This window comes from Eumetopias jubatus, unplaced genomic scaffold (genome assembly GCF_037043125.1).
Source record: "Eumetopias jubatus isolate StellerSeaLion01/CBP00866 unplaced genomic scaffold, mEumJub1_p1.0 scaffold_4, whole genome shotgun sequence".
In the NCBI taxonomy this organism is placed as follows: Eukaryota; Metazoa; Chordata; class Mammalia; order Carnivora; family Otariidae; genus Eumetopias; species Eumetopias jubatus.
In genome coordinates, this window is record NW_028274810.1 from 83,749,906 (window position 1) to 83,772,255 (window position 22,350).

The 22,350-nt window shown below is 41.3% G+C and overlaps 1 protein-coding gene across 11 annotated transcripts in view; it reads left to right on the plus strand.

Annotated features, from left to right (window-relative positions):
* Positions 1-22,350, plus strand: part of PUM1 (pumilio RNA binding family member 1) — a 138,045-nt gene that overhangs the window by 34,906 nt on the left and 80,789 nt on the right. For all 11 annotated transcript variants that reach the window (XM_088022520.1, XM_028114010.2, XM_028114013.2 and 8 more), the window contains exon 3: positions 13,507-13,575. In XM_088022520.1, the coding sequence (XP_087878646.1) occupies positions 13,507-13,575 (69 nt within the window). The remainder of the gene's footprint in view (positions 1-13,506; positions 13,576-22,350) is intronic.

A 22,350-nucleotide genomic window follows, 5' to 3' on the forward strand; every position in this document is an offset into this window, starting at 1 on the left:
AGTAAAATCTACACCCAGTATGGGGCTCAAACATGTAACCCCAGGATCTAGAGTCACATGTTCTACTGAATGAGTCAGCCAGGTGCCCCTCAAGTTTCTCCTGCTTTTGCTTGAGTTTTTCTCACTGGTATCTCCTTCTGGTAATGGTTCTTGACACCAGCTCTTTTGCCATATTGTTCTGAATCTGTGTTAGTGAAACAGAGCCATCGTGATCTAGGAGATGCTCCAGGAGAACAAAGGTAGTTGTGGAGGAGAAAATCTCCTGACAACTTAGATTCAGTAGTTAAGGAAACAAACATGTGAGTAAAGGCAGTTTTAGTCTCAAGGTAGCTAGCAAAAATTCAGGGCATTAAATGAAAAAACACTGGGTATTCTCTCACCCCCTAAGCAGGAAATACGCGGATCTCCTTGGTACTAGGTGGATTTGTTTCTATAGGGGTTCCATAGTCTTGTTTCTGCTTTTTTCAGCACATTCTCTTTATGTTGACTGTTTTATGCTTATTCACCCAGTTATACTCGAATGAAAATGATAGTCCCAACTGCCAGAAAAGAATTTCATTTTCTCTCTCCCTAGCTATCTGGTCCAAATGCTTAGAGAGGAACCTGAGTAGGTCAATTTTATCATTTCTCACCAGGTACTAGTGATTTGGCCATTTAGGGGAATACTTTTGCCATAGTTGGTGGCCAGAGGTGGTGGGAATCATGAACTTCCCCTTTCTAGGCAGGTGTTTTGAAACGTGTCCATTACAGAGAATACTCAGCAAGTATTGACTTGTTGAATTTTACTTTTCTAAGTGTACTATATAGCTCTCACTCTTTATTAAAATATAAGCTTCCAGTGTGATTTAATATCAACTCAGTGATACCCTTGTGTTTTGAATTTGGTTCTTCTGTACAAGCACCAGATAACTGGTGAAGCTGATTCAAGTAAAGGGACATTCATTGTAAAGACACACTGAACAGTTAAGGGACAGGAATGCTAGCAAAGTTAAGGCCCAGAACCTAACGACAAGGCTATCAAAACTTGCTTCTTTTTTAGGTCTTTTATTCTGGACTGCATGGCCTACTGTGTTACCTGCTTCATTCTGCTCTTTGATTTTTTAATGCTCAGTAATAGCCGCTTGAAAAACTGATAAATTGTTATTTGTGCCTAAGTTTTTTACCCCCTCTATGTTGGCTGGCAGAAAAGAGACAAACATCTAAATGGTGAGGTAGGAAGAGAATCAGGAGATAGGAGTGAAGGAATTGTGGAAGGTAACTTTAATTGTGTAAGGTAACTTTATAGAGATTCTTTTAAAAAACAGAACTGGAAGAACATGGGCTTTAGCCACTGATTTTTTTTTTTTTTTTTTTTTTTTGCGGCGGGGGAGTGGGGGAGAGAGCGCTTCTGAATGGATTTGAGAATGGAGTGGTAGTTCCTCTGAATTGATGACTTAGTTGGGAATTGTTAATTTAGACATTTGCATGATCTAGGTGCTTTTTGAGGGGTGCGGGGGGAGGGAGAGAATCCTCAAGCTGACTCCCTGCTGAGCTCAGAGCCTGATTGGGGGTGGGGGGGTGCTCAGTCTTGACCCTGAGATCACAACCTGGACTGAAATCAGAGTTGGATGCTTAACCCACTGGGCCCACCCAGGTGTCCCAGATCTAGGTACAACCAACCCCTACCCCCCCAAAGAAAGGATAAAGTAGGGCTTCTTGGGGTGATGGGAAGTGATGCGGTTTTGGAATATATGTGAGGTTTGGTGGGGGGAGGTCCGGAGCTTACGACCAAGAAAGAATTTGAGACGTCTCTGGTTTAAAATGGTGGTTTATAAAGCATGGGTCCTTGTCCCCGTGTTAGGGTAAGTAAAGAAAAGGGAGGTTTCAGAAGAACTTTCATATGCTAAAGAGGACTGACGTACCACAAGATATAAGAGCCATCGTCAAGCTTGTTTCTCCCCAGCAAGGTATTAACATGAAAACAGTTGGGAGATTCCTGGAAGAATGTCACACACATCCCACCCAGAGGGGAGGGTGGGGTGGGATGGGAGAAGTTGTGCATATTATGCTTTGTCTTCAGCTAGCCCCTTCTGCTCCCTCCTCATTTCCTGCCTGAGCAATATTTACCCTTAAATCTAAGGTTGTTGAAGGCAGAAGATCTCATTTTCTGTAACGTCCTCTCGCTGAATAGGGGTGTAGAGATGTCCCTACCTAGGGGAGTTACGAAAGGGGAGGCAGCTGAATCTAAGGCTGACAGGAAGTCAGGAAGTATCTCTGTGTGTGGTAAGAATCATCTGTTGACGTTAAGTCATCGTAGGGATGGAGTCTCGCACTAAGTGGAGAGATACTGAAAAAGGCAACACATTAAGATTAGTATGGCTGTAAGGCAGTAAAGTGACCCTTAACAGATTTTTTTTTAACATATAATGTATTATTTGTTTCAGAGGTACTCTGTGATAGCAGTCTTATACAATTCACAGTGCTCACCATATAGCACATACCCTCCCCAATGTCTTATCACCCAGCCACCCCATCCCTCCCACCCTCCACCACTCCAGCAACCCTCAGTTTGTTTCCTGAGATTAATTCCTCATGATACATGACCCTTAATAGTTGACCATAATCTTCCTCTAAGCCAGGAATTAACCCATCATTAACGGAGAGAGAGAGTTTGATCTATTTAAAGCACCATTTGAGTATTCATGTCAGTTAGAAACCCAGAAATAGGGCGCCTGGGTGGCTCAGTCGTTAAGCGTCTGCCTTCGGCTCAGGTCTTGATCCCAGGGTCCCGGGATCGAGTCCCACATCGGGCTCCCTGCTCGGCGGGAAGCCTGCTTCTCCCCTTCCCACTCCCCCTGCTTGTGTTCCTGCTCTCGCTGTCTCTCTCTGTCAAAAAAAAAAAAAGAAACCCAGAAATATTTCTCTGGTAATCTGGAATGTATACACAGCATTCTGTTTTTATGATTGTACAAGTTCTACCTTGTGCAACACTTAAAACATCTAATGCCATTCTTTTTTGTAAAACTGTTTCACGCATTTGTATTCCTTTAGTATTTAATAGAGAAAGGCTATTTTCAGTGTCATTCAGGGCTTTGACCATGTACGTATTAGAGCTTCCCTGTGCCAAACATCCTCCAGTCTCAAAAAGGGAACAAAGATGGATGCTAGGTGGTCATATCAATGTAACACAGAACATGTCCACTATTGTTTTAATTTTGGAAGGTTAGCTGGGTTTGTAATGGTTTTAATAATGCCTCCGTGCATCCAGGCAAAACCCAGAGTACAGCAGCACCTGGGGGAAGCCATGGCCACAATTTTTAAGAGTCGCATAACCATAGGAGCCAGCTGTCTAATACTGGGCCTCTTTGAAGTGCAGTCAGGATATCAAGGGGTATTCGGTTTTGGAGGGCTATCCTTTGAATTTGTGTAATAATTTCAGGGTCATATTTGATTATCAAGCCATAATTCCCTTTTTAAAATTGCTCTATGGGCATGGAGGACTAGGGAAGCATATTTAGTCAGTATGAATATTAAGATTTTGGCAATTGCTAAGTACTAGTGCTATAGCATACCCAGCTTTTATTATTCCTTTTTCCATGAAACTATTGCCATCAGGAAACCAACTGTCATTTGCATTTTTTTAATAGGGGCATCTTAAATCTGGATGACTAGAATAAAATATCTCTGAAGTTATGCTCTATATAGAACATGGCCAGTTCCAGGCATAAGGGTAGATGGGTTTAAAATATTTCGGTCATGTCTATAAGCATTGTCTGGTGTTTAATAAGTAGGCCTCCCATAATCTATTGGTGGCTTTTGGACTGTTCCATAGTGAACTTTGAGGTGCCTTTTACCAGGAGGGCTGTTGTATGCTTAGCTAAAGCCTTTGTTTGCAATTGTACGTCAATAGAGGTGGCTCAAGCAAACAACATGTAAGCCCCATCCAGCTAGGATTTAACATCCACAGAGGTTGGTTATCAAAACAAATTTTTCTAAGGAGTGCCTGGGTCGCTCAGTCGGTTAAGCGTCTGCCTTCAGCTCAGGTGATGATCCCAGGGTCTTGGGACGAATCCTGCATCAGGCTCTCTGCTCTGCAGGGAGCCTACTGCTCCTTTTGCCCTGCCCCCATGAGTAAAAAAAAAAAAAAACAAAAACCACCCTCATTTTCAGAGATAGCCAAATCAAGACTAATCTTTGCGAAACAAGTCCCAATTAACAAACCTGGCCTAATTATTTACATAAACTCAGCAAGAATGATCATATAGATTTTTTAGAATCTGCTTTGCTGGAACTTTTCTAAGGAATCTCTAGGTTGAACTTTTAGTAGTGCCTCAGGCTAGAAGCCAAGCCACGTACTTGCCATCAGACATGCCTGTAATACCTGTAGATGTGGGCAGATTCCTCTTCTCGAAGTCCCCAATATATCCTGAGGTTCCCGCACCTGCCAGTAAGTGACATTCCTTACTCAGTTGGTGAGGCTGTTGGGAACTCTGTAAGCAAGGTATCAGTCCAACATTTCCAAGTGGCTTTATGGCTCCAGGTTTCATAAAGTCAACCTTATTCCTTAAAGCGGTTCAGTCATATCTGAGTCTGTGCATGTCTTTCTCAAATAGGACATTCCAGTAAGCCTTGGTAAAATAACCAGTATTTTCCAAGTGTGTCCTGTTACAAGGAGAAACAGATTCTTATTGAACTTATGGAAATGACTATAATTGCCATGGAAGAAAGAATACTGAACTGAACAGAGGGTTCACATAGAAGTTAAATGCTTCAGTTTGTCTACAAATGACTATTATACTCTTGTAAGTCATAGGTATCTTATTAGTTTCCTTAATCTAAAAGAGTTAACATCTAGAGTCACAAAACGGTAATAATCTTTTAGTTCATTTAGTCCCATGTTACTAATTCTTGCTTAATTTAAATGCATCTTTTGTTCCTTCTGGAAATTCTTACCCATTTCAATGGTTTTAGGATTTTATATTGAATACCTGTGTTTGTCCCTAAAAGTCCTTTATATGTATCTCCTTGAAGATGAAACATTTTACAAGAGAAGAATAGTAACTATAAATGACAAAAACTCAGAAATGGACATGGTTAAAAAATCTGGAGAGGTTACAGTATGACTGGCAAGGCTGTGACACACGACACTTCAGTAATCAAAGCACTGAGTGATGGTGATCTTCTACCATAAGGTCACATACCGGACAAGCCTGATTAGACTGTTCATGATTTAAATCTTGGGGAAGTTTGTTAAAACCTTAGAAAGTTTTTAAAGCACATGCCTAAATAGGATTAGGGATCAAAGACCTGATAAAGGCAAACATAGAAACTGGGTTTCTGAGCAGACAAAAGAAAAAAATCTTTTACATTTTCCTATTAAGAGCAGATCAAAGATTCCAAGAAAACTTGTCTTTTGAACAGAGAGAATTTTAATCTTACGCCACTGTACTTTGAAAAATCCCTTTATTTTCAGCTTTCTGACCACACCTAAAATTCCTTTCCAAAGATTTCCCATCACAAATCTTCTGCAACTTTCTTTTGCATTCAGATTTTGTCCCAAGCCATTTCTTTCCAAACAAGCATCTTATTTAGGACAAAATTACCTTCTTTTACCTTAAACAAAAATGCATTACTATTCCTTATATATCTTTCTTATATATCTCCTACTTTTCTACATAACAGAGTTGTTTCCCTTATTCCCATCAGTTTTCATTACATTTAGCAGAATTTTGCACTCCTAGAAATCTAAGTCCCCAGTGAAAACTTAAGTAGTAACCAACTGTGAACTGTTAACACCAAAACTACATTTTATTTTTTTAAGGATTTTTATTTATTTGACAGAGAGCGAGCACAAACAGGGTGAGCAGGAGAGGGAGAAGCAGGCTTCCTGCTGAGCAGGGAGCCTTGTGTGAGGCTCGATCCCAGGACCCTGGGATCATGACCTGAGCTGAAGGCAGACGCTTAACGACTAGCCACCCAGGCGCCCCAACACCAAAATTTTAGATGGCAAATTTGTGAATCAGTTAAGCACAAAGCATGTTTACCAACAGACCCAAATATCCTTCGTTTCTTTGCAATAAGAAGTCAGAAGCGCAAACCTATATTCAGTAATTAATGCTTTAGCACTTTTTATCCTATTTGGAAAAGACCTAGATGTCCCAACGAATTCAATCACATTTATCACCCAAGCAGAACTTTATTTTTTTAAAAGATTTTATTTATTTGACAGACACAGTGAGAGAGGGAATACAAGCAGGCAATGGGAGAGGGAGAAGCAGACCTCCTGCCGAGGAGGGAGCCCAAAGTGGGGCTTGATCCCAGGATCCTGGGATCATGACCTGAGCCGAAGGCAGAAAGACGACGCTTAACGACTGAGCCACCCAGGCGCCCAAGGAAAACTTTTCTAAAGTTTCAGGTTGCTGAAGACTTTGAAAGCTATCTTAACAGTTACCCATGAAAACTTTGAGTCAGACAAGATTAACCATCATTTTAAGTCATCTTTTTGCTAACAAATTGCAACAGACTTAACATGAATTTGACCTTCAGCAAACCTCAGTAGAATAAAAGTTTTACATTTAATGCTGATTTTTTAAAGACATGTCTATCCTAATTAAACCAACAAACTTAAAATTAGTTTAAATACTGAATATTCTACCTTGGCCACACCATTTTCCCATTTTTTACCTGGTGGGGAAATCTGGAGTGGGTGGTGTTAAGTCCAGGGGGGTGCTCTTCTTGATGGGGTTTTGGAATATAGGTGAAATTCGGTGGGGTGAGGTCCGGAGCCGACGACCAAGAATTCTTGAGACATCTTTGGTGCCAAAGGATGGTTTATTAAAGCACAGGGAGTGGACTGTGAGCAGGAAGAGCTGCTGTCCTGGGGTTTGGAGGAGTGGCTGATTATGTAAGGAAAAGGGAGGTTTCAAAAGAACTTTCATATGCTAAAGAGGACCGACCTACAAGATACCTGCAAGATACCCGAGGCCTTGCCATTGTCAAGTTAAGGTTGTTTTCCTCTCTAGCAAAGTATTAACATTAAGATAGTTCGGCGCTTCCTGGAAGAAATGTCACACATATCCCACCCAGGAGTGGCGGGTGGGGGAGAGGTTGCAGGGTGTCAGCTTATGCTTTGTCCTCAGCTAGCCTTCTGCTCCCTCTTGATTCTTGCTCCTAGACTGTAAAGGAGGAGCCATGGTGCCTGAGGCACTGAGGATAGTCTAGAAGCCAGTTATGCAGGCCACACCCAAGGTGGTGCGGAGAGGAGGAGGGGGAGAGGGAGACCGGAGAGGCAAAGTGTTGCCAGGAGACAGAGAAAGGGTTCCAAGTTCTTGATCTCATCAGCTCCAGAGGAGCACATGCCATGTTTTCCTGCCAATAAGGGGGAATAGGCAGTCCATGTTGGGCCAGAGAAGACAGGGAATTCCCCTGAAACAAAGGGAGTTTCGGCAGCTGCTTGGGAATATTCCTTAAAGTCCTCGTCCCTAGGTAGACTAACCACAGATGGCTCCAGTTATAGCCATTCACCCAGGAAATGAGTGAGGGAGAAGCTCCCACATCTATTAGGAAGAACAGTGAGAGAGATAGTCAAGAGTCCCCTTTGGGATGGTTTGAGTTTACTCAGAGGCCTATTTAGATAATTATCACCCAAAATGTCCGGGGAGTTTACAAGCTGACGCATTTGGGCACACACATTTTGCAAGAGGCCCTTAGGTCAGGGTCCTGGTGTAGAGCAATGAAGGCGTAAGTATGAGCAATGAAGGTAGCACCTAGGTCCATTTGCCCTATTTCCTGCAGAGATCTGAACCAGAGACCTGGTTGAATAGATCCCACTGAGGCCACGCAGTGTTACCGGAGCTCAGACCTTTCCTAAGTTTTGCAATCCGAATTGTGTCCAGTGGGTTAAAAAGGCATCCCAAGGGAGAGTCCTTGGGAACTGAAGAAAAGAGAATGTCCATTACCTAGAAACCGCGGCCCCCGCTGGCGTCCCACGCACAGGATGTGTACGTCAAAGGTTCCTGGTGTCAAAGCAACCCAAGGGCGCCTGGGTGGCTCAGTTGGTTAAGCGACTGCCTTCGGCTCGGGTCATGATCCTGGAGTCCCGGAATCGAGTCCCGCATCGGAATCGAGTCCCGCATCGGGCTCCCTGCTCAGCGGGGAGTCGGCTTCTCCCTCTGATCTTCCTCTCTGTCTCTCATTCTCTCTCTCTCAAATAAATAAATAAAATCTTTAAAAAAAAAAAAAAGCAACCCGAGGTGTCCCTAAACAAAATCACTATGATCAACGCAGCAGGTAAAAGGCCCCTGTAGGAGGGAGGCCTGCCCTCCTCTCTGCTTCCCAGGTGCATCCTAGGCTACATACGGGTTCCTGGCATATGGACTGAAATACTGTGCCTTGAAGAACCTGCTGTTTTTCACCCATGGAGAACACTAGAAAAGTTTTACAAGGGGAAATTACTGATGTAATTTTGTAGCTTAAGTAGTTAGTAGAGGACATTGACAGAAAACAGTAAAGCTAGAAATCCGTCATGATTCTAAGTGATATTGCAACACACGTGGTCCTCAGAGCCAGCTTTCCCAGGAAACGGTCCCCGGTTGGGTTTTAATTCCATAAGGTACTGGTTTCAGCCAGCTCCTAGTGGAGGTCCCATGGGCAGAAGTGGCTAGACCAGGGATGTGAAGGGGATCACATTAGATCAATCAGGAGGAAACGTTTCTCACATGGGAATCTTAAGATTGGCAGCCGCGCTAGTCACTTAGGTGGCTGTCCCGTGCCCAAGACAGACAACTTTGTATAAGAACAGGAATAAAGAGGGGCATCAAGTTTCTGGGTCTTTTTTGTTTTTAATTTATTTATTTGAAGAGAGAGAGCATAAGCAGGGCAGGCAGAGGAAGAGGGAGAAGCAGACTCCCCACTGAGCAGGGAGCCCCAGTGAGGGGCTGGATCCCAGAACCCTGAGATCCTGAAACCATAACCTGAGCTGAAGGCAGACGCTTAACCGTCTGAGCCACATCGGCGCCCCAAGTTTCTGGGTCTTATTACCGTCCTGGCCAAGGTACTAACTTCTAGCCAGGCTTTCTCCTCCCCATAAGTAGCCATGGGCTAGAGGATTGGAGCCTGAGCAATGGACATGAAAGTGTTTCTGTAAGACTGTACTCCTTGAAGAGCCCCTGAAATGAGAGTAAAGGAAGAGGAAAGAAAGTATTCACCAAGTTTGCACCGAAGCTGAGTTCAGATGTGAAGACTCAAAGCCCCACGTTCAGGTGCCATATGATGTGGTTTTGGAATATAGGTGAGGTTCCGTGGGGTGAGGTCTGGAACCCACGACTTATTGAGACCTCTTTGGTGCAAAATGGTTGTTTATTAAAGCAAGGGGACGGGACCGGTCGGCAGAAAGAGCTGCACCGGGATCTTGAGGAGTGGTGATTATAAATATACTCAGGAGTTGGGGGAAGTAAGGAAAAGGAAGGTTTCTTTTTTTTTTTTTTTTAAGATCTTATTTATTTATTTGACAGAGACATAGCGAAAGAGGGAACACAAGCAGGGGGAGTGGGAGAGGGAGAAGCAGGCTTCCCGCGGAGCAGGGAGTCCAACATGGGGCTCTATCCCAGGACCCTGAGATCATGACCTGAGCCGAAGGCAGACGCTTAACGACTGAGCCACCCAGGTGCCCCAGGAAAAGGAAGGTTTCAAAAGAACTTTCATATGCTAAAGAGGGCCGACCTACAAGATACCTACATTGGGCTCCCTGCTCAGTGGGGAGCCTGCTTTTGCCGCTCCCCCTGCTTGTACTCATGCTCTCTCTCAATAAATAAATAAAATATTAAAAAAAAAAAAAGATACAACATACCGGAGGCCTTGCCATTGTCAAGTTAAGGTTGTTTTTCCCTCTCGCAAGGTATTAACATTAAGATAGTTGGGAGCTTCCTGGAAGAATGTCACACGTGTCCCACCCAGGAGTGGGGAGGTAGGGAGAGGTTGCAGGGTGTAGGCTTATGCTTTGTCCTCAGCTAGCCTTCTGCTCCCTCATCGGAAAGGGCAGGTACTTTAGAATGTGATTATTTTAAAATAAAGATTTGTAAGGTGCTACTTTTGCTTAATTTTTAATTTTCCAAGTGTGATATATAGTTCTGGATTTCTCTTTTGATTTTATAACTTCCTGTGTGGTAAAACATACAACTTAATTTGCTGCATTTATAGCTCTAGTTAGGACAGGATTCCTGAGAGGAGGAGGCAGCTGTTGAGGCTTTCAGAAGAAAGTTCTGGGATCTGGGGAGTGGAAGGGAAACTCAGAAGCATAGGGTATGTGTATTGATGATATCTGTGGTGGGATGAAGCTAGGTAGGTAGGTCAGGCAGTAAAGTCCTTATCTTGCTTTGCCTCTTTAGTAGAGGGAGCAGGAGATGCCTTTGTGGGGAGGGGCAGCAGTGTTGAGAAAGTTTTGGATGGTTATGAGAAAGTTACATGTTACTGGCAAATAGCCCAAAGAGGAAAACTAGAAAATAGATTGGTGAAACCAGAGGAGATAGGGAAGATCAGTTAGTGGAATGAAGGACGTCTTACATTTAGCAAAAATGGAAAAGGAATTAGTGAGTAGTGCTAGAAATTAACAATAACCTGGCACTCAAATTCTAGAGAAGGGGAAGGTAGAGCACGAGAAGTGGGAGAGTGTTCTGTTGTGATGGGAGCATTTGCTCTGATTATAATTTACAGCCACCTTTTCTCCTTTATGATAGAATGGGCTTCTTTGTTACCTGCCTAAAGTATTTCTGTTCTTTGATTTCTCTGGATTCCTGAACCATCTTCCTTTGGTCATTAGTTTTGTTTCTTAGGAAGAATTTGTGTGCAGAGTCGGTCTGGTGTCGATGACCATACCAGGTATAGCTCCTGTTGTAAACAGTAAGTTCCTGACTAGTTAAAAACATTTTTGTGAGAATGATTTGGTTTATCTGGTCTAGTCACCTGTGGGCAATTGGTTTATAATGGAGTTTCTGGATTAGCACTGCAAACTTTGAAGAGTGAGGCTCCTTCTCACCAGTGTCTACAGGAGTTAGGAGGGAGTACACCGAGGGAAGAGGAAGAGTGTTCCTCCTGTAGGGGAGGCAGAGGGAGACCCCTGGAAAAGACAGAGGGCTGCAGGAGAGGAGAGTTGAAGAGAGGGAGAAAGAAGACCTGAGCAAGCTAGGAAATTAGGAAGTGAGAGAGAGGGAGTGAGAGAGATGTGATAGATGGGAAGATCATATAGAAAGGAATGCAAATTGCTCCAAGGGCAGGATGGGCTGACTTTGAAGGTGGGGGGAGGAGACTGGGGAAAGCGAAGGCAAAAAGACCGAGAGAGCAAACTCCTCAAAACCCAAGCAGAAAGGGGAGGTCTCTGTGATCTGCGGGTGGTAACTTCCTGTGGCTGCCTTGGAGGCAGCATGGTTACATAGGAAGGACATTGCATTATGAATTGGAAGACCTGGATTTAGATTCTGGCAGTGCCATTTAAGTGCTCTTCCCTCTTAACAATAGTTGGGAAGGGCATTTCTTGGAGGCTTAGTTTTCTCATATTTTTTTTTTTTTAAGATTTTATTTCTAGAGGGAGAGAGAGAGCGAGGGGAGGGACAGAGGGAGAGGGAGAGAGAGAAGAATCTTGAGCAGACTCCCTGCTGAGCACAGAGCCTGATGCAGGGCTCCATCTCACAACCCTGAGATCCTGACCGAACCCAAACCAAGGGTACAGATGCTTAACTGACTCCAGGCGCCCCTCCCATCTTTTAAATGGGAATGATAGCTGTGACGATGTGTTTGTGATGATGACCTGAATATGCATACTGCATGTTCTGTACCTTCCCTTACTACTCCTACTTTTTCCTTGGGGGAATATAAATAGAATTTCCAACATTTTTGGTTAAAGCTCTTTGTAGATTTTTGGATTTTCAAGAAATGCCTAGCTCTAGTTAAACATACGATTAGATTCCACAGAAAGAGCTAGATAGAGAGTTTTTACGCATTTGATATACATGCTTTGTAAATGTTAATTCTGGTCTGCAGGTTCACAGTCATTTCATCTGACATTTGTAGTTTTCCAGCCAGTACCCTGTCCTCGCTCCCTCCCCGGCCCCCCCTTACCTTTACTACCTGCGGTTCCGGAGCTCCTTCTGTGTGTTACTGGAATAATGGAAACACCTTGTAACGTGTTCATTGCTTCTGTTTCAAGGCCCTTTGAAGTGGTTTTACCGCAATAAAAAGCTTTGTCTCTATGTCTCTTTGTTCTCATTGGGCTGAATTTTAGCTTCATTTTGAATTTTATAAATTTACATTTTTAGCAGGCATCCCAAAGCTGTTTTGTCTTAGTGACACAATGTGTCATTTTGTGGCATATATCAGCTCTGGGTTTTGAAAATACATGATTTAAAACAGCAGTGCGACTGTATTTTTATGTAGTGTCAGTTCAGTCAAATTAAGATTATTGGGTGATAAATAGGAAGCTGTTAATAAAATCCTTGAATTGGTTCTCTTACCTGTATTCCAGGTCATGCTCTCCGCACTCCTCCCTCTCCCTGCCTGGCCTTAGCCTCACCTCCTTCTTTGTATGTACCCACTGCTGGCAGTTGTATACCTACCCCGGGAGGTAGTGGTGGTCAGATGAGGGGGTTTGGGAGATTGCTGCTTCAGGCACTCGGCTGCCGTCTTTTTCCGGTAGGAAGAGGAGACTTCCTCTTGAATAAACAAGGGGCTGTCCTCCAGCCTCAGGCAGCAGCCATGGCTTGCCTCTCATAACTGAGAGCACTATAGAATATTGGACAACACAGGTTTTTGAATTATTGCTTTGAATGAACTATTTCACACTTCATCCTTGATCTAACCTTATCTTGTAGCAATGACCTTAGAGATGAGTTAATTGAAGTCTGGAAAGATTGTTATGATGTGGGTAGTACATTTAATGATGGGTGAAGTTTGAAGGGATTCTTGTGATACGTGCTGTTTTTTTTTCTCCTGGAGTTGAGATCCCAGGAGCCCCCAGAAATCTTCCAACATGGAGAAATGTTGGGGCACTCCGTTACATAGTTTGTAGTACCTTTCCCTGAGGTTTATCAAAGAATAGCTGGGTCACATCAAATAAGTCCCCTGGTTTCTACTTGCTGTTGGCAGTTGGGGGCAAGCGCGTGGCCTTTTTAGTCTGTAGCCATGTTCAGGTCACTGATCATATGTCATTGCCCTTCAGATTATTGATCTTTACTTCTTAAATTAAAATGTATGAAATAGTTAACAGTTCTCTTGTGATGGAATATCCTTTTCCTGGATTATGTGTTTTTCATGTTTTGAAAAAAAAAAGGGAACGGGAGGGGAGAAAACAGGGGTCATTGGCTTTGAACCCTGATGATTAAAGGTAAGTGAGTATTTAATGTCAGTCACTTGATTGTTGTTACTGTCTTTGTTAGTATCTGAAAGTAAACATAGAAAAGCCTTTCAGTTGTGTTTAATGTGTATGTGAAATTCAAGATACTAACTTGAAATTTTCCCCTTCTCTATTTTGAATGATAGGTACGTTCTATGGATGAACTGAATCATGATTTTCAAGCACTTGCTCTGGAGGGAAGAGCGATGGGAGAGGTAAGTGAACTGGTGTGTCAGAAAAGTGGGACTGTTTTTAAGGGAAGTTTGGAGCTGTCTTTCATCAGATGTGTCTGAATTTAGTCTCCAGAAGTATGTGCTTGCTTTTCCTTGTTGCCATCCTCATGATAGAAGTGGGATATTGCAGAATTTTACCAAAATGATCTCATTATAGGAAGAATGTTAACCTTACCCTAATGTCTTAAAAACAAAACAAAGCAACCAAAACATGAGCACAAATTATTAATGATTATATTAACCAGTCAGTTGTAAATTGAGGCTTTAAAATTTTACAAAATAATTTTATATACATCAGATGTCCTTACTTTTGCCTCATTATCCAGTTGCTAGGTTCTTTTTACCGTGGAAGGGAGTCTTAGATTGGCCGCTAATCAGAACATGTTGATAACCTATTTTTAGAGTAGTGCCATTTTCTGAGGAGGTTGTTTAGAGCTCCATTATGAAGAGGAAACTGTTAGGTTTCTGGTGAAATAATTCCAGAAGGTAGAGGCCTCAGTCAGTCCTCCCTTACCTACACAGAATTACAGAACAAGAATTTTGGTTTGTTTATAATGTTTAAAATTTGCAAGAACAAAATTTACTGTCACCCAAACTTGGATAGGGAAGAGTGCCATAAATCTAAAAGAAATGGGAGTATAAAGTACAACCGACTTCTGGTGATTCTAGTTGTTGACAATAAGAATGTATTGGTGATAAGGTAGAACATATAGTTTGAATTAATAGAGGTATGCTAGGTTCTCAAGCTGGTGGCATATGCTTGTGGTTCTCTTGTTCTGGAGAGTAACTGTAGGTTTTTTTCTTCTGTTTTATTTTTTGCGTATCCAATATTTAATAGCTTCCACATTTGTTTTAATGTTTTGAAGGAGGGAAAATAGCTGTATTCTGGATTCTCTTTTATACCAGTCATTAAATACATTTTTTTCTTTGATTTAGCAAATATTCTTTGATCTAGGCACTGTGCTAGGTTCTGAGGATTCAAAATTAAGGTAATTCTTCTCCTGATTTGTAGTAAATATTCATTGACTGCCTTTGTGGTTAGGCATTAGTTAAACTCTTTTGGTGGTTTTGGTTTTGAGAGTCTTGCTTCCTCTGTTACAAGATTTTGTTTCCAACTTTCTGAATCATCTTGTGGTTGGAGTCCCAGTGTCCTGTCATCTTGGATTATGGGTTTTGGGCCTGTTCTTGTTTTTCCCCTAGAGCTTTAAGAGAAGATAGGTAGGTGGCTTTATGTCTCCTGTACCTGCCTAATATCATTAAAATAGTGCACAGCAATAAACCTTATATGGTTATTGGGGAAGAGATTTTTCTCAATTAGCTTTTGGAGCAAAATTTGAACAGAAAGTTAACAGATGAATCAGATACTAAGTATAGAGGGGAAACCATGTTTATCTTGTGGTTTCAGCCTGGTCCACTCTACCAAAAATCTAATCCCGGATTTTAAAAATTAATTATACAAAATAAAGGAATACCGTTTGCTGTTTTGTACACAATACTTTATAATCTCTAAAGGCTTAAGTCTAATTGAAGAATAGTGAACAGAATTGAGTTAGAAAGTTGATTTTATTTAAATGATGACAATATTTTTAAGTCATTTTTCCCTTCCAAAAATGCCTTTTCCTCCACAAGGTTTCCAAACCTCACTCTTCTTTTTTTTGTTAGAAATGTTATTTTTTTGGTATCCATATATAATTCCTCAGACCTAGACGTAGGCATATGTAGATAACCAAAGTATATTCCAGCAGTAATGCAGTGTTACTCTTCCTTCTGCATTCCTCGTTATTTATTCATAGAGTAATAATAACTACCATTTGCTCACCATGTATTCCATAGGTTCTAAGGGGTCTGCATGCATTGTCTCATCAATAACTCTATCAGGATGGATCTATTATCCAGATAAAGAAATAGGCTGAGATATATGAATTAATTCGCCCAAGATCACATATGATGGATTTTGGGATTCTGACCTGGCTTCCTCTCCAAAACATGTTTCCTTAGAGTAAATGAAGCCAATACTTGTAAAATGATTGATGGTAAAAATCTCATCTTGGTAAGCTGTATAAAAATTGATGTTTTGGGGGAGGATTAAGAAAAATGCCTAATATGTGTTCCTCCCAAAATACAGATACTGAAGTTATTTAAAATTTTTTTTAAAAATTTTTAATTATTAATTTTAATTTAATTTATTTTTTAAATAGACTTTATTTTTTTTTAATATTTTATTTATTTATTTGACAGAGAGCGATAGCGAGAGCAGGAACACAAGCTGGGGGAGTGGGAGAGGGAGAAACAGGCCTCCCGCCGAGCAGGGAGTCTAATGGCAGGGCTCAATCCCAGGACTGTCCTGAGCCGAAGTCAGATGCTTAACGACTGAGCCACCCAGGTGCCCCTAATTTAATTTTTTAACAGATTTTATTTATTTATTTGAGAGAGAGATAGAAAGAGCACAAGCCGGGGGGGGGGTGGGGGGAGAGAAGACGACTCCCTGCTGAGTTGGGAGCCTGATGCAGGGCTCCATCCCAGGACCTAGAGATCATGACCTGAGCCGAAGGCAGATGCTTAACCAACTGAGCCACCCAGGCACCCCAGAAGTTGTTTTTTTAAATTAATATTTATTTATTTAAAGATCTTATTTATTTATTTGACAGAGAGATAGCACAAGTAGGCAGAGCGGCAGGCAGAGGGAGAGGGAGAAGCAGGCTCTCCTCAGAGCAGGGAGCCCGATGCGGGGCTCGATCCCAGGACCCTGGGATCGTGACCCGAACCGAAGGCAGATGCTTAACCAACTGAGCCACCCAGGCACCCTGGAAGTTCTTTCTTTTTTTTAAGCAAACTCTACCCCCAGTGTGGGGCTGGAACTCATGAACCTCAAGATCTAGAGTCACAAGCTCTACTGACTGAGCCAGCCAGGTGCCCATACTTTTTAAATTTTATTTTATTTTTTAAAAGATTTTACTCATTTATTTATTTGAGAGAGAGAGGGTGGGCGTGAAAGCTGGGAGAGGAGCAGAGGGAGAGAGACAAACCTGAGATCATGACCTGAACTGAAATCAAGAGTCAGATGCTTAACTGAGCCACCAAGGCACCCCATTGGTGCCCCTATTTTTTGAAAGCATAACCTACTGTTTATTCACAGAGGAGACAAACTAAGTATAGAGTGAAGTTTCTGTACTCAGGGAGCTCTGTAGCTAGTCAAGGAGGCAGTGAATACGTATGACAACAAAAAGAATGCACAGTGTTTGCTATGTATGGTTTGAATTTAGGGAAGGGAGTGATCAGTATTGGCCAGACTAGTTTGTGATTACTTGAATGGAAGAGTGTAAGACTTGGGAAACATTTTCTGGTTTAGTTAGGGTCTGCAGAGGTGCAGGATGGGATAGTTTTTTTTTTTTTTAAGATTGATTTACTTATTAGGGAGAGGGAGAGCATCCTCAGTTGGACTCCCCCATGAGCGTCGAGCCAGTCGTGGGGCTCCATCCCAGGACCCTGAGATCATGACCTAAGCCGAAACCAAGTCAGGTGCTTATGACCTGATTGAGCCACCCAGGCTCCCTGAGAACGTGTTTTTGTTTTGTGTTACAAGGAAGAATGGCAAAAGAGAAATGAAGAATTAATAATATAAGCACAGCTTCTAATTAGTTTAACTTCATTAAATTTCCTTCCCTTTAAGCAATGAAACATCTCTGGGAGAGGGGTTGTGTATAAATATAGTCTTTACCCAGGTGAACACTAAAATTTGAAGTAAATTGCATTGACTTTTCAGCCAGGCACAGTGTATTTTTGCTACACTTACTACATGTGTATTGGTGTGGGTGTGTATGTGTGCTTGCACTTGTGTGAATCTTCATTAGGGTAAACAGTACCTATATCAAGAAAGCGTGAATCTTTAGAATTGAAAGAGAATTGGCTCCATTCAGAGTAATTGATCTCTGGTTAAGTTAGTACTGCTTGGCTCTTGTTAACATTTTTTTTCATCAAAGCCAATACTAGCCTCTTGGTGTCACTTTGCAAAATTTAGAGCATTTCTTAGTTGAAATCTTGCTAAGAAGTGGCTACTTAAAACATCTCAAACCTTGCTGGTTGTCTGAAGTACAGTTGTTCTTAGCCGAAGGACTCAAAATGCAAGTAAATGCAAGTGCTTTACTTGCCTTTTATTCTTGAAAGTCAGCATAAAAAAGGAGATAGTAAAATGTCTTAGGAGTAGGGCCAGAAATTATTTTCAAATATTTTAGCTAGGGCGCCTGGGTGGCTCAGTTGTTAAGCGTCTGCCTTCCACTCAGGTCATGATCCCAGGGTCCTGGGATTGAGCCCCGCATGGGGCTCCCTGCTCCGTGGGAAGCCTGCTTCTCCCTCTCCCACTCCCCCTGCTTGTGTTCCCTCTCTCACTCTCTCTCTCTCTGTCAAATAAATAAATAAAATCTTTAAAAACAACAAATATTTTAGCTAGTCTCCTTGCTGGTCACTTTCATTCAGCTTCAAGTTGCAGTCCTGAAAATTTAAAGGTACATCGTGGAGCAGCTTTTTAAATTTACATATGAAAAGATGAGCCTGTTAGTTGAATATTTAAGAGTGTATCTTTGTAGTACTGAGGAAGGCTCACTAACCTTGGGTTACTGGACTTGGTTTCTACATTGGTTTGGTTTAGGATCTTGTAGGACTTATTTGTTCCAGCTGTGGGAGGGCAGCAACGTTATTACTTTCTATGTCCTAAAAAAGGATGGATTTGCCAAGGGCAGAGCTGTTGGCAGAAAAGGCACCTTCTGCTGCATAATTGGTTTTCTCATTTTTAAAAACTGAGGACTTTTTCTGTTTAAGATTCCTTAATGTTTTACATGTAGGAAACTTGACCACTTTCAGGGACGTTAAGATAGTAGTGATTATTTCAGGAATAAATGGGATGTATTTAGATAATGTGGCCCTTCATCTTTGTTTTAGAAAACTGAAGCCATAGAAAAACTTAGAATAGACAAGTTTGTAAACCTGAGGAGGGAGATCTGGCAAGTACTCTTGTATGTGGGGACATAATGAATCCTGTCTTGTTCCCTGGAAGTAGAATAAGGTGAGATTTATTTTAAGTAAACCTACAGATTCTCCATAGACATTACATAGGCATTCTCTCTGTAAGTGTAAAATAGCAGAGTGGCTAGTAGAGGGAGGGATTTGGTAGTGATTTGGAGAGCTGGAGAGCTCCTCGCTCAAAGAAAGGTATAACTTGGCGATAGAGCTCTCTCTGGACCCGAACTCTGAAGCCACCGTCCAGCCGTGGCTTAGACGTTCATCTTCTTTGGACTTTGCTTTTTCCCATCTGAAGACAAAGATGTTGGACTAGTTTCCCAGGACTATTTCAAGTCTAAGATTTTGGAGTTTGCCCATATTTCTCTATCTTTAAAAAGATAGAAAAGAGGAACAGTTCTACTTTTTCTAGGATATGCCAGAGAGCATCTAAAAGATGTCTTTTTAGAGTGTCTTCCCCCTTGTGATGAGGAGGTTCTGTAACTTTTCAGTGGGTTTTCTAAGTGACTCATTCACCGGTCTGCACCTGTCTAAGGCACTGAAATGTCTGTCTCTAAGGGCTTCTGGGTGCTAATTTTGAAATCAGGGCAAGTGGAAACCCGATGTGGATACCAAGTCTGTTAAGTTCTTTCCCACATCTTTCCATCATGGCAAACAGAATGGCTCATGGAATTGGAGGCTTTTTGGCTGGCTAAAAGTACTTTTAGGATTTATAGCCCAAGAAGGGCTACCTTACGCTGGCAGCTTCTTGTACCTAGAGTCCCATAAGAGTAACCCAGTTGACTCCAAAATGGATTGAATTTTGGAAAGGTGATATATTGTCTGCCAGCAAAATCATGCATCCTTTCTTGCAGAAAAGGGAAGAAAAATTAATAAAGCCTTTGATGTATTAATGTAAAAACACCTGACCAGTGTAATGAATCCTTTTTTCCTCAAAATGTACCTTTGAGTATGGACAGTAATGGTAAATCTGCCTAGTTTCTTGAACCTTGTATTGATACCATGTGGTTGTTGGGCATTTTTGGCATCTTGCTATTGTAATGTTTACTTCAGAGAAAACATAGCCAGACCAGGTGATCTGGAGGAATGAGATCTTAGTTCATAACTTTGTTGTATTAGATTAGTGACTATGTGTTAGAGATGAAGGGACCTTTTAAAGAATATCGTTTGGGGAAGTTCCTGGGATCCATAATAGTTTTGGGATTGCGCATTTTGAAGAACAAGATAGAAATAAAGTGTCTTCTAACCTTGAGAATGTGGATGCATCTGACGTTTGGAACCTGGTTCTCAATTCTGTCCCGTCACTTTGAGACCTGTTTGGAACCCCACTCATTCCAATATCTGCCTTCTATCCTATATTGGGATGACTAGACAGACCTACCATTGTGTATGTTGAGCTGTCTTGGCAATGTTTGAATGCAGGAAAACATGTTCTTTTGCAGCAGGATGTAACTTATCCAGTGGATACTTAGTCTCTCTTCATTAAATTTCTCCCCTTTTATCCTCCTTTGGCTAAAATGTGTTCATTCTTTTCATCCACATCACTACACTTTATTTGAGGGTAAGCCAACTAAATAACTACAATAATGCATTAACACTTTCCAAGATACTTCGGCATTGATTTCATTGCTTATGTGAATGTCCCAACAGATTTTTGGGAGATATTTGTACCATGGTTTTTACATGAGGAAAATGAGTACCAAGGTCAAGTGACTCCAGCTAAGGTCATGAGTATTCAAGGTGTGGATTTGACTCCCAAGTTCTATTTTGTTAGGCTCAGGAATAGTAATAGCTGCAATATATCGAGCATATGTGATTTTCCAGGTGCTTTGCTAACCACTTCATATACATTACAATTTTCACAGGGGTACTGCAGTGTTATGACGTCCTTTAATAGACCAGGCAAAAAGGGATTAGAGAGGTTGAACTCACATCTTTGTCACTCCAAATCTTGGGTTTTTCTGTTATTTATTTCTGCATGTCCAGAGTCTACCCATTATTTAAAATCTAACTAGAGTAAACAGCTCCTCTATAATTTTTCTTCCTCTAACCAACCAGAAAGCTATGGAGAGGAATTAAAGTAGCAAGTTATTTGTGTCATTCTTATGGCTCTAGTTTATTTTATATGTAGTGATTTGTGTAAATGTTTTCTATTTCCTTGCACATAAGTTTGTTGAGGGCAGGGGTTCAGCCAATAACATACTTTGTAAACAGTGGCTGCCTAATATATGGTGTTGAACGAATCTTACACAAATACTTTTTTTCTAAGCATGGATTCCTCTTTATTTTCTCTTTTATTCCAGAAGTTGATATTGCCCTCCCTTCAAGGGACCTTAGTTCAATTCAGTAAATATTTATTCCCTGTATTCTTTATTCAGATTACTTTTCCATACCGAGGGATATGGGGTTGTGAAGGGGAAGATGAAGAACTAACAAAACTGAAAAGCCTCTATTCATTCACCCTTCTCTGCATATTTTTACATTTTCAAACTATTTGATTATTACATTTGCTAAGACGAGTACATCAGATGAATAGTAAATCAGCAATGCTGTTACCATCCAAGTTGAATCTGACATAAGGGATTTATTATAAAGGATCTTTTGTTTAATATAGTTGTAACTACATCAATGGGACACTTTCTCTGGGCCATCTGCTGAGACATGGAAATACCCTCATTATATATACACAACCAGACATAATAGTGTTAGAAAAGAGGAATTACTTTTGTTGTTATATTTCTTGTTCAAGTGTGTATTAAACAGTATTGTGTGTAATTCTCTCTTCCACTATTATTTTGCTGATGAGGAACCAGAATTAACCAATTAATCCGTTCTCTTGATTGATTAATGCAGTCTGTGATTCTCATAGGAAAGCATGTAGAGGAAGTAATTTTCTGTATCAGTCTTCCTGGTATACATAGTAGCCATATCTATGAAATTTTCATCTCCTGGAGTGCATGAAAAGGGAACTTACCCATATCTGGTACACTGAGATCTTTGTCTTGTCAATTTAAGAATTAAAAATGCCCTGCGGCTGACTGGGTGTGTGGGTGGGTTTAAGTATTTGCTCCCATCTTGAGGCAAAGGACTCTCTCTTCTCTTAGTTGAGCTGTTTCCTGCTTTGCGGATATGAGGTGGGTAGGTCACGAAGCAAATCTAGATGTTTTCATGGTTTTATTCATGAACTTTACAGGTTTCCTAAGTGAACCGGAGGCTTATCTTTTGCACATTGGGCTCTTACGTGCTACTGCAGGAATCATTTATATAATGATTAAGTCTAGACCTAGTGTAACATAAGAATGTGGTTATGTTATAGGTCAAACCATATAGTTTATACGTGTACAAAAACAAACGACCTTATCTATAGGTAACCTATAGATAGCTACCTATAGGTAGCCAAGGTAACATAGTCCTCTGTTCCCTTACATCTGTTCCTTTATCCTGCAGAAAAGCCTAGTTCACCCTGGCATTTCTTCATTTTCTGAACATAGTTTACGGTCGGTCTATCAAGTTTTACAAGAGAGCAGAGCAAAGAAATCTCGTTTGGCCCTGTTCCAATAATTTGAAGGGGGAAGGTACACAGAATTTTACTTTCAGTGGATTGGTGGAAAGGTGTGCAGCTTGGTTTGGAGCTTGCCCCAGGGTAATTTATCACAAAAGAACATGGAGATTGAGGTGCTAATGGTATCTCTGAATTTTTTTATGTAAGTGTGACGAATGTCTTGTGTGTGTTTCATTTCCCAC